General features: G+C 44.0%; 1 protein-coding gene across 4 annotated transcripts in view; it reads right to left on the bottom strand.

The window, feature by feature from the left end:
• Window positions 1-12,455, bottom strand: part of PIP4K2A (phosphatidylinositol-5-phosphate 4-kinase type 2 alpha) — a 173,134-nt gene that overhangs the window by 40,045 nt on the left and 120,634 nt on the right. For all 4 annotated transcript variants that reach the window (XM_028114126.2, XM_028114127.2, XM_028114128.2 and 1 more), the window contains one exon: window positions 9,758-9,910. In XM_028114126.2, coding sequence (XP_027969927.1) covers window positions 9,758-9,910 — 153 coding nt within the window. The remainder of the gene's footprint in view (window positions 1-9,757; window positions 9,911-12,455) is intronic.

The following is a 12,455-nucleotide window of genomic DNA, read 5'->3' as shown; positions in this document are numbered from 1 at the left end:
TATCCTATTAGATTCCAGTACTGGTGAGCAACACAGTTGCTGCCAAAGGCTTAGAAAGCATTTATGGGTCAAAACGTTGCAGAAGAGAAAATCCCACCCATTGACAGAATTTCTGGGGAGGGGCTCCGGGGAAAGATGAGACGGTTTCATGATAGGAGAGGGACATTCCAGTGGCTCTGGCAACGCCAAGCTGGGGGGCCGCTGTTCTAGCGTGGTGCGTCACTGCCTGGGGAAGCTGGTACAGAGGCCCAGATGTTCATCCTCTTGGGTTCTTCACCAGCTGACCCCGGAAGTGCTGCACACAAACTCTGACCCCAGTGGTCACATCTGCAAAGCACACACGAACTACCAGGGTAATCCCACATCCAGGGCGACTGCAAATTCATGGCCAGAGCTTTAGCTGGGGCCTTTGCACAGCTCAGGCACATCACGCGGCTAGGAGCCCTATTGGTCCAGCTCCACATTCACGAGCTGTGTATCCCTCGACCAATTATTCAACCTCTCTGTGCCTCTGCATTTGAAGGACAGGGGTAATGACAGTAATGAGGGCATAGGGTTTCTGTGAAGAATGTGAAGACCTGGGAAAAAATGACTGCAGGGGACTGACTGCCCATGACTCGAGCTGGAACAAGATGAAACCAAGACCCTGGGGTGAGGGGTGGAAAAGGAAGTGGGGAGGGAGGAAGGGAGGGAAGGGAAGGAGACTTCTTAGAGCACCTGATGTATCCCTAAAAGGCTGAGAAATGAATTTTATTTTAAATGCATGATGGGAATTCTCAATTTCAATGAACCTCCACAAAGACTTTCCAAAAATGAATAGTTTTGTGAATGTATGTATCTGCTGATAAAGTAAGGGGTAATGTTCTTGTAAATACGAAAGAGACACTAAAAAAATTGTATTTCTCTCTCATGTTACTTTAGGATCAGAACTCAGCACTTTCCTTTCAAGAATTTACACATCATTGACAAATTTACAAAACAACTTGTACATAAATGCTTCCAAAATAAGAAGAAAGGGGTGTACTGCGAGCACTACAATGTCATGCCATTCTTCAATGACCAATCATTTGGGAGGAGCACCCTCTTTTTTTTGAATATCGAAAAACATCCTCAGCATCTCTTAATTTCTTTATTAACATTGTTGATTCGATCACAAGATAACCTAAGGAATCTTTGCTTCCTCCCTTCTACATGCTTAATTTCCAGACTACAAGAATGAAGAAATAACAATTTCATCCTGAGGATGACTCCCTAAGAAAGGTCTAAGTATTTCTTTCACTTTCAACCACTGTCTTGATGTGGCTACAAGGCAGGCCTTCCCTACTGGCAAAGGACATAGACACATGGGTGCTCCCCACCAGCTATATTAGTATCTCAGCCTCCAGACTCAGCAGGTACGGTGCCTACAGTAGCCTGGTAGACTCCTTTCTAGAAGTCAGATGAGTTTGCAACTTCTGTTCTGTGCCACTCTGAGGTCCCGAGGGAGATAAGGCCACAAATGGACCAAACACTTGGCAATGCTGATCATCCATGTGTGGCTCAGAAATTAAGAGCGCACATCAGGCAAGAGAGAAGAGAGAGGATTCTTTTATGAGAGCATGGGCTGCATATGTACAGTCCTGGAGAGTGTGCCTTTCAGTGGCTTCTCGAATGTGGCCTTTTCCCGACACATTCCTACCTGTGGCATAATGCTGGCTCTCCTCTGTCACCTGCAGCCAAGCTTTTCTCTCACATCAAAGAGAAGCTTGGTCTGGCGCCTCGACGGGTGGCTTTCAAATGCTTGCAATTCCACGATGACACTGAGTTTTCATCTGAATAGGTACTGAATATTTACTCCCCAATTTTAAAAGAGTGAACTTGATTATCATCAATTCTTATTATGCTTGCTATAGGAAGCTAAAACACTCAGTTATTCTTGGGGTCAGCGTCCATACTCTCAGTGTTAAACTCACTGTATTACCTACATTTAAATGCATTTTTAAATATTGTTTTTATTATTTTTCACTTTTGTACTTAATTGGCTGGATACCTCAAGTCACCTGTTACTCATCATGGAGTGGTTTCTGTTTTTTTCAAGAGTACTCTCAGAAACTTTTATTTGCTTGCAGTGTTTCTGTCTGAAACCTATGCTTCCAACACTAACAGTTTTTACTTCCTTCTGTCTTCTTTTAAAAAAGGTACTTGTAAATGATTCCATGGTACAATCAATAAAACCAAATTTTATCTCTTCGTAAGTCTTCCTTAGAACTTTTTCCTACATAGCCATGGGTTTGTTAGAACTGTCATACCACAATAAATTAACACGGTGAAATCAGAATTTTTAAAACATATACAATGAAACAGCCATAAGATGTTTCCTTCGCTCTTAGGCGCTCAACAAGAATAACAAGTATTATGAATCCCCGCTTTGTTGCTCTTCTCATGCAAAATGAAATGCCATTAAAAGATTCACAGCTGACTGAAGGGTTCAGCAGAGAGGATTCTAAGTGATGTACTGCAACGGATAAATATTTATATCTCCGCGTGAGAGTGTGAGCCTGGGCTCTGGCTTTTGGAAATTGCTGTTATTATCATGTTTCACTCATTTTTTTTAGAGGCTTGAAGTGACAATTTAATACAGCATCAAATTAATACTTCAATGTAAAGTCTTGTTTCATTTAATGTTTTTGAAAGGTTAAATTATCTGTAATCCTTATTGTGCCTCTGGCTATGTTTATAGATCACTGACAACATGAAAGAAAAGAAAAGAAAAGAAAGAAAGACAGCCTGAAATTAAGGATTGCTTTGTTTTAGAATGACCAAACAAATAAAGAAATCCAAACTTAACTTGAATTAGTGTTTTGGGAAAATGGTCTTTAAGTATCAGTTAATAGAGTTTATTTTGGTTTCAAACAGTTTTGAGGTGAAAAAAGAATGTAAGGATGACTACATTTAAGCTAATATAAACACAAAACTACTGCCTTTCTTAAAATTGATAAAATCAGATTTGAAAGGAACAAACATTCCTCCGTAGTGTTTACAAACACTCTTAGTACTGAGATAATGCAGAATATATAGAATATACCTGAAGGAAAACACTGATGCTCCTCTTGTTTGTTACACATAATTAAGACCCAGAAACACCACGGTTATTAAAGATGAAATGACTTTGTAAGAACTACTCTATCGTAAGTGCAGATGGCATTTATTCATTGACCACAGGGAAAACGCAGGATTGCTGCTCCACCATCATCCTAAGGAGATCTGAGAGGCCCATGGCCTCCACTAGATCCGCACCTGATGGGAGGCTTTACTGGTCAAAGAAGGCGGGTTCCAGAACCAGCCCCTTGCCCTCCAGTCAGGAGCTGCGCCCCCGGTGGCCTGTGACTGGGGTCTGGAGGCCAAAGTTTAAGCAGATGTGCCAGCGAGCCAGGACAGGGGGAGGAGCTGGGGCCAGAGAAGGTGGGCTGGGTGGTAGGAGAGGCAGGGAGCTGGGAGGTGCTAGATTCTGACAGAAACATGTTGTGCTCCTCATTCATTTTCTTCAGCACAGATAAAACTCTCGGGACAACACCTTTCCTAAAGTCAGCTTGGAGGCCCGCTAGAGATGAGGCGATGGACTCAACAAGACCATCAAACACAAGAAGGCAAGTATGGCTGCCTTTGGAGAAGACCTCCCCGCCCAGCTGTGGTGTGCAGTCCACAGCCTTGCTGGCAACTTCTTCAGGGTCGGCCTCCCGGTCACTCTGCACAACCGTGGGAGCTTCTGCGGTGGGTGGTGGGGAGAACTCAAGAGCACCCCACCAGCTGGCTGCAGCTTGGTGATCTGACTTCCCCTTCTGCCCAATCTTTCTTCTTCCCCCTACCCTACATAGATAGGTGTGATCCCTAGTCAATGTCTTGACCCCAGACTGTGGGGGCTTCTGCTTGGGAAGGTCACTCTGATAGAGAGGCAGCAGGCCCATGAGACAACAAATTCAGGTTCCCAGAAATTGCAGCGGTTAGGACCATCAGAAATAGAGTTTAAACAGTCATGCATAAAACATTTAAAAAATAAAGGATGCAATTTCAGAGATGAACCTAACACAAGAAACTATCAAGAATGAACTGGCAGATTTTTAAAAATGGAACTTCTACAAGGAAAAATGTAATTATTGAAATAAAAACCCACTGGACAGGTGAGACAACAATATAGGACAGTGGAAGAGAGAACTGGGCCGGGCAGAGCTGAGGAATTTCCCTGGAATCTCGCAAGCAGGGATGTCTGGAGATGGAAAACGGGAAAGAGGAGTGAAGAGCTGTGAAGACCAGAATGAGAACATTCTAGCTGTTGGAGAGAGGACAGGAGACAGACGGTGTATAAAGAGAGAAGGATGACAGAATTTCCAGAAACTGGAGGAAATCTGCTGCGGGCAGTGGGTGTTGGTGAACAGGCTGGGCAGCTCCCTAGAAGCCTGAGGATGAATGGGTAGGATGATGGGAACTGAGGGCTCCGATCACCCCATTAGCAAGTGGCCACTCCCTGCCTGCAAAGTGGAGCTCAGCAGGGCGCTCCCTGGGGACCCGAAGGATGGCAAAGGTCTTCCTGATGCTTCTACGAAGAGATGAAGAGATGCCAAGAAATGTGTCTGCAGCTTCTGAGGGCAGAGGCCCTGTTGGGAGCTCAGCTGTAGGAGCAGAGTACCAGGGTACTCCTGGACTTGAAACTTTAACCTACTTTGCAAATCTTAATTGACCTCTCCTCCAGCTGGGGGATCAAAACCCCAAGAGCAGACTCAGAGCGTTTCTCCAACTCTAGAGAGTGCCCTGCCATCTAACAAGCTTAATCAGCATCACCTGGGAGCAGGTTAGAGACGCAGCATCTCGGGCCACCCCAGACCTACTGAGTGAGAATCGCGTGTTTCTGCCTGGGGCTCGGGTGTTGTGGCTACAATTGAAGTATGAGAAGCACTTGAGGCAGTATGTAACTTTTTCTCATTCTGCACAACACCCAACTGCTTTAAGCTATTACGGTGCCTATTTTTTGAGCTTTCTTCTACGGTGGCTCATTCTTCGAATGATGACACCAACACCAATGTCCCTCATGGGAGGATAAAAAGATGTACTCCAAGGAGGGTCCGAAAAAGTCAAACATTCACTCTAACATCCTCTACTGAGCTGTGAGGTAGCTTATTTAGCAAGGAATTCAGATGTTCAGGCATGACATCCAGATTCGGTTCAAGTTACTAGTTGTTTCCCAATGCAAAGGATAAAAAAGGATTTTGGAGTTACTTTATCAACCTTATCAATTTATCATTTCAGTCATTTTGAAATAAGAAAGAAGTAAATTTAAATGCTGTATTTCAAAACCTTAAAAGATATTCTTAATGATACATTCTTAGGCCTTTCTTAATGATGTATACAGTAACTTGTTCCCTCTCCTAAAACTTATAAAGTTTTACTAACACTGACCCTGAATTTCAGTTAAAGCTGAACCTACACGATGTCAGAACTCCCAATGATTTCAGGCCAGTGGAAAAAAAAATCGGTTATTTTAAGAGAAGTAAGACATTCTAGCAGGCTCTTGACTATTGTTTCCTTTTCAAATGCTCTTCTGACACTAGTTGATAATCATCATTTACAAGACCCAAGTTTGTTCTAGCCTACCAGAAATTTAAAGAAAATGGTATTGACACCAAAACTTTAGGTTATTTTCCCAAATATAACAGAGAAAACCAAATAAAGTAAAAGAGACTTATAAATGTTTGCTTTGCTTAACAGAAATTCTCCATTGGTCTGAGAGATGATGCTGAGTGGAAATTAGGGCAGGATTTGGGCTGCAAGTAAAGACTAAGGCAAGATGCAGGGGGCTTGGGGAAAATCCTAACTCCTCACGGTTTGAATCTTCATAATTCTGCAACAGTGCCACATGATACCAGAAACCGGGCCCCCTAGTGGATTGACAGGGTTAATGATTTCAACACTGGGAGGTAGGAAAGTAAGTAGAAGAATGGGCTTTAACTTATTCAATCATTGATAGAGCACCTACCATACACCAAGATGGGTAGGTTGTAAACATCAATTCACCTAATTAGCACAATACCCAACGAAGGAGGTACTATTATCCAAATTTTATAGACAGAGAAGCAGGCACAGAGTGGTTAGGTAACTTGCCCAAGGTCACATAGCTGGTCAGGGGCGAAACTGCAGCAGACAGCTCCAGAGTCTGACGTCTGAACCACCTACCACACCATGTCCCTGGTGAGGTTGGCTCGTCAGAAGCTTAGTCCCAGGAAGAATTTATTTAAACATCTAGCAATGTTCCACTTCTCCAGAGACTGGCCTCATGGTGATTTTAACCTTCCAGACTACAGCTGCAGTTCTGGGTATAGTCCATCAAACAGAAAACAATGAAAGCAAAGAGAACAGAAAAGGGAAGCCAAAGGGCCACGGAATAACACAGCTATCGGCAAGTCCAGCCATTTGCTCCTCGGGAGACACCCTCTCTGAGAGTCGGTCCCGTCCACTGACAGGCAGTTGGACCAAGTCTCTCTGCTTGTCCAGACCAGGCAGTTCAGAAGCACAGCGCATCAGAAGGTAAAAGCAAGACGAAATAGAAGAACTGATATTTGCTGCTGAAGCAGACGACAGAAATTTGTAAGACTCCACATAAATCCTCGAATTGGCCCAGGCCTACGTAAAGTTGGAAGAAAGGCCTGATATGCATCGCAAATGCCCGTGAGCACCACTAACTAGAACAGAGAACCACAAAGCCTGGAGAGACCTCTCCTGGATCACAGATGATGAGGCCTCTGTCCAATCGTGTGCAATAGCTACACCTGGGGATGGAAAAGGCCGAGCTTGCCACCGTGTCACATCACCAGCACCCTGTGTGAAGGTGGCCTGTGAAAGGAGTGGTGAGACCGGGCTGGCAGAGGGTCAGGAAGCCCGGGCAAACTGCATCCTCCCTGGCACAACTGTGGTGGCTAAGTGTAATTGTGTTCAGTGTGGTTTCAGCAGCCTGCACTGATGGGTTTCTTTTCAAGCTCTGTGAAATTCTGTGTTGCACGGGCGTTTGCAAGGATGACGCTGATTGTGTCACATGTCCTCTCTGTGGGGTACTCCTTAGACCAACTCTGTCTGATCCTAGGACTAAGAACAGTTCCAGTCCTCCCGATCAACTGATTCATTGGTATCTTCAGGCCCAACAGCTGTGTAATGGGCTTGCTCAGGTTTCTCTTTCAACTTTGGTTCCTAGGAAACTCAAACTCCCAGCCCTCATGCAAGCAGGCATGCTGGCATCCTGGCATGACGTTTTCAGCTCATCCCAGGCTCCATTTTGTGTCTTCGCCGTCTCTTTCCCTCTCTTCCCATTTATTCTGTCTTGTGTTTCAAACTTCTTTGAAGGCCACCTATATCCTTTCTGGAATTAGGTCAGGGTAAATCCCTGAATGAATGAATGAATGAAACGTCGATGGGGAAACTGAGCTTCGAGATCACCTAAGTAGCCATTTCTTAAAAAGCCAGGATCTAGGTCTCCTGACTTTCAACTTAATGTCCTTGAAATAAATTGTATTACTAGTGGCAATTCTCAATCATTAAGACACTTTAGATTAGATTTAAAATACTATTTTTAAGAAGAAAGAAAAAGCTAGATGTTGGCTAACAGACTTTTCTGGGTAAAGAACATACCAAGCAAATAACTTTTCGAGCAGTGGAACGAAAGGCAATCTTTAGCACTGGGAAAGCCCTGGAAGCACGTCAATAGATTTATTTTGATCCCCAGTGTATTTCATGGAATACTGATGACATGTCAAATCTGCATGCGAGGTTACAGTGACTACCCCAGAGAAACGTTTCAAACAGTGATTTCTGGAAAGTCAAAAATAATTCTGAACTCAAAGTTGTCATCAGGAAGTTGATGTTTGATTTGCGTGTCACATTTTATTAGAACGGTATTGTAGCCACGTATCAGAATAATATGTTTTCATCAGTCACTGAGGTATCACTCTGCTTTGAATGTTCTGAGGTAATTTAAAGAAAGAATAAAAAGAATGTCTAAGCAGGACATTAAGTTCCAGAGGGGGAGAAATGAAATAGTAGACAGTTCAAAAGATGAATAGTTAAAAGTCCCATCTTGTAATTCAATTCATTCAGAAGCCTGTGCCTTGGTGTTTTCATCCTCACCGGTACTATCTGGGCATCTTAAAATGTCCTTTGTATTAGGCAACAACGTAAGTGCTACAGAACAAATTTCTAAAGGAAGAGATGTTACAAAAGATTTTTTAGATATTCAATTAATTGAGAGGCTAATGTTTTTAGAGAATAAATTAGGAAAAGTCCCCAGTTTCCAGAAACAGAATAGAGCTCAAAGATTTTCAATAGATTTCACTGCAAGCAAAATACAATCGATCGTATTCGCAGAGACGGGAAGAAAAAGCAACTGCCAAGAAATAATCCGTGATGTCAGAGCATCACGCGTGACCATAAAGTAGGGAAGCTGACTTTTAAACAGACATCTCAGAGCTCACAAATCCAAACGAGCACTGCCTGCAAAATAGTTACTTTGAGAGGCTGAGACTTAACAATGTTTCAGAATCCTTTGGTTCGCACAAGCAGGGCCCTCGGCACTTTATTCTGAATATCCTCTGTGACAGCCAATCTTTACCTGTGAGGAGGATTTGGAGCTATATAGGTCAAAAAATGCAGCAGGAGTCTAAAAGCAAGTGTGTGTGTGTGTGTGTGTGTGTGTGTGTGTGTGTGTGTGTGTGTGTGTGGCATGTGGCCAGACACCAGTTCTGAAGATGACTGCCATCATGTTGCAAGCAATGGCCATATTCATGGCAAAGACCACAATTTCTCAGGACGCCAGGTGACCCGATGATGGCAGTTGGTGTATACTGAGGCACCAGGGCGGGGCAGACTCTGCGCTGAGCATCTGCTGTGCCCTCTCCCGCTTAACCTTCAGGACTCAGTGTCGGGTGTCGTTGTTACCTCCATTGTCTAAATGAAGAAACAGAGGCTCCAAAGTCCAGAAGTCACATGGTTAGGTGACAGGGCTGGGATTTGAACCCAGGAATGTCTGATACCGGACTTCATGCTCTCACGTCACAGTAGGCAAGGCCTTTTACAGCTCCAGCTGGGACCTGGGTGCATGCGCTCTACCAGGCACGCTTGGGTTGGAATTTATCGAGATTGAGGGAGAGAGAGGGAATGGGAGAGGGAGACAAGAAGGGAGGGAGAGAGAGAGAGATCACTGCTCCCAACAGTAGTTTCATTTTATTCCCCGGGGATTATGAAAGGAGAACCCTGAGGGGCAAAAAGGAGGCAGGAAGTAGACAAACATCAACTTTCTAAAATTGACTAATTTTCTCAGAGTGGGGTGGACCTCTCTGGGGCTGGGGCAGGATGAGACAGAGAAAGCAGGATAGGATTTGGAGGTGTAAATAAATACCCAAGAGGTCAACACCTAACTTCTCGCACGGTCGAAACACTTCTGAAACATGCCTAAATCTTCAACTGAGTGACTTAAAATTCAGAATGGCAATCATCAAAATTATTATGCAGAAGACTATTTACATGAAAAGTGTTATATAAATAACTACTGACCTCCATAGTACAAGAATTCCTAAATGTTAACTCTCGGTAATCTGGCCACAGGAATGTTAATAAACCCAGCCAGAGGAGATTTTTCTGTCAAATGTGTTCTCGTCATTTTCTAACTGTATCTTTGGCCTTGGTATTCATAATTCATAGTGAATGTTAACTTTCTCAAGAGTTTCAAATAGAAAAAAATTACCTGGTGGTATTTCTTCAGGATGTTGTGCATTTCAGCCACATCTTCACTCGTGATGGTCTTGATGATGTATCTCTTGTCGTAGGAAGTGTGGAATCGAGCCCCACTGCGCGCCTGGGAATCGTTGGGAAGGGGTGCGCTCCTGGTCAAGGAATTCTTCGGGATAAGGTGGGGGCAGGAGGGAAAAGACTGGTTAGAGGCACGGCCTTCTGATTTTCAGATCATGTGTTGTCATCACAAGTTTTCAAACACATTTATGTTTGGAACAAACTGGTATAAGGAGGATGACAACATTATATATTCGTCATAACTCGAATTGCTAGTTCTTCAAATGAAGTGAAAACAGCCTGGATATACACTATGCTTCTAATGTCCTCAGAGTAGGCTAATGCCTAGAATTACAACCGAAGTTATTTTGTTCACCTTGTTCTTTTCTGAGCTGGACAAGAGCTCAATTTTTCTTCTGAATCAAATTAGGTTCCAGTCATGAAAAAATGGTTTTTACATTCCCCGAGTGGTTTCCCTGTAGGACAGGTATTCTGCCAAACAGCAAGCAGGAAATATTTCTCCTAATTCTGATACCACCCCCATGAAGTGGTTACTATTAATACCATCGTAGTTTTACAGATGAGGAGATGGGGACAAGAGAGGGCCGATCACTGGGCACAGGTCCCACGACCGGTAAGGGGAAGCACCGGAGTCACATCTCCGGTGCGGTTGGCTCAGAGCCCCAGTTCTCAACTAGTAAACCCCCAAAACTGCGCTGTCTGCCGCATGCCTTGCGAGGGGCCTGAGCAGCTGTATTCTAAACTAGCTCCTCACAAGACTCGATTTTGGTCCATCCTCCACCCCCCTTCAGCCATTTTTGAGAGGAGCTTAGCTCCTGGAGGGTGGACGAGGAGGGGTTCTAGCAGGGGCTCTGGTAGCATCATTTCATTTCCAGTATCTGGCTCCCGCTATCAACACTCCAGGTAGGTAAGTCCACCCTAACGTCTGCCCTTTTCTCACTCGTGACTCTCCTGTTTGAATCTGTCATTTCCTTAGCCTCCAAGAAACCTCTCCCCCTTCCTCCCAGCTTCCTACTCTGGTCACTCAGACTACTGGGCTAACCTCCAGCATCTCAGAAGTCTGAGCCTCACCCCTGATGCCTCTGTTCCTCAGTACTGACCTCCTGCCCTGCCTGGCCCCACTGGGTTGCATGGGAGGGATTCAAAGGCGAAGAGACCTTCCCTTTCCAACTTCCTTTCTAAATGTGGGACCGAGTTGGACAAGAGCTTAAATTTTCTTCTGAATCAAATTAGGTTCGAAAGCCCCACTGAATGTCCACTAAAGGGGACACAGATGTCTTCAGAGAGGCAGGTGATTATCCCTGCATCATGGATTTTCAATGAAAGAGTTCCTTTCTGCCTGGTATATTCAAGTCTCTTTATCCTTTCCTTCTTTTCTAGATGAAATCCGACAGGATTGAGCCCTATGAAGTACAGCTATGTCGCAGGGGCAGTAACTCAGGAAGGTCCTTCTGGTGCTGAGGGAGTGGCCGGCGAGCGCGGTCACTCACTGCCACATTGTGCGAGTGCGACGGCGCATCCTGATCAGAGTGCTGCCAGGCACACCTGTCAAGTGCAGAGCCAAAGCTGCCAATGAACTGGATTTGCTTTCTTTAGGTTATTGGGAAACTGGAGAGAAGAAAAAAAATCGATGTAACTTCCAATGAGCTTAAAGAGCAGGAATTGGCAGTGTTAAATATTCTTGAGACAACTGAAATCCATTAGACAGACTTGAGAAGGATGAAAATAATTTTCAGGACAAAAATGGCCATATTCATGAGAGTCTAATTCTCCATGACACTGTTTTGTTTTTTTTCCTCAAAAAAATTCTCCTTTGCACTACTTCCTACTAAGAAGAAAAAGGAAGAAAATCAAAGTGAATTTCCCTTCTCGGGGTTTTAAACACTAGCCAAAAACAAACAAACAAACAAACAAAACAATCATTGCCATGGGCTAATGGTCTTACATTTTCCTCCCACACATTAACCTGCAAAAAATCATTCCAAATAACTTCTTTTTGGAAGGGGGCGGGGCAGGTAATAAAGGATACCTGTGCTCAGCAAAGGATAGAATGACAGCAACATATTCACTAATATCAGATATTAAAGTCTAACATTCGATCACAGACCAATGGGAGAGAATAAAATTGAAAGCTGCACAGTAAGTGCTTCTCAAACTTTAATGAGCCACCAAATCACCCTGGGGGATCCCGCTGAAATGCAGATTCTGACCCCGCAGCTGTGGGTGGGGGCATCTGAAGAAGCAGATGATGCTGATATAGTCACGGTAGGTCTGTCTCCCAGGTGAGAATCAAGGGTCTGCTGAATTGTGGCTATGATGTGCTTTGTCTGTGCAGAGTGTGTCAAGTCCTGTGCATTAAGTGTGTCATAATTACACACTTACCTGCATGAACACCTTTCCCACCATATTCTGTCCAGTTCTGGTTTGGTTAAAATGGGAAACTTTATTTTATTTTTTTAAGGATTTTATTTATTTATTTATTTATTTATTTATTTATTTGAGAGAGAGATACAGAGACGGGGAGTGCGAGAAAGAGCAGAGGGAGAAAGACAAGCAGAGACCCTGAGATCATGACCCAAAGAGAAACCAAGAGTTGGACGCTCAACTGACTGAGCCACACAGGTACCCCAAAA

The sequence above is a fragment of the Eumetopias jubatus genome, unplaced genomic scaffold (genome assembly GCF_037043125.1).
Source record: "Eumetopias jubatus isolate StellerSeaLion01/CBP00866 unplaced genomic scaffold, mEumJub1_p1.0 scaffold_8, whole genome shotgun sequence".
In the NCBI taxonomy this organism is placed as follows: domain Eukaryota; kingdom Metazoa; phylum Chordata; class Mammalia; order Carnivora; family Otariidae; genus Eumetopias; species Eumetopias jubatus.
Note: the sequence above shows the minus strand (reverse complement) of the source record. Positions and strands in the feature narration are given on the sequence as shown.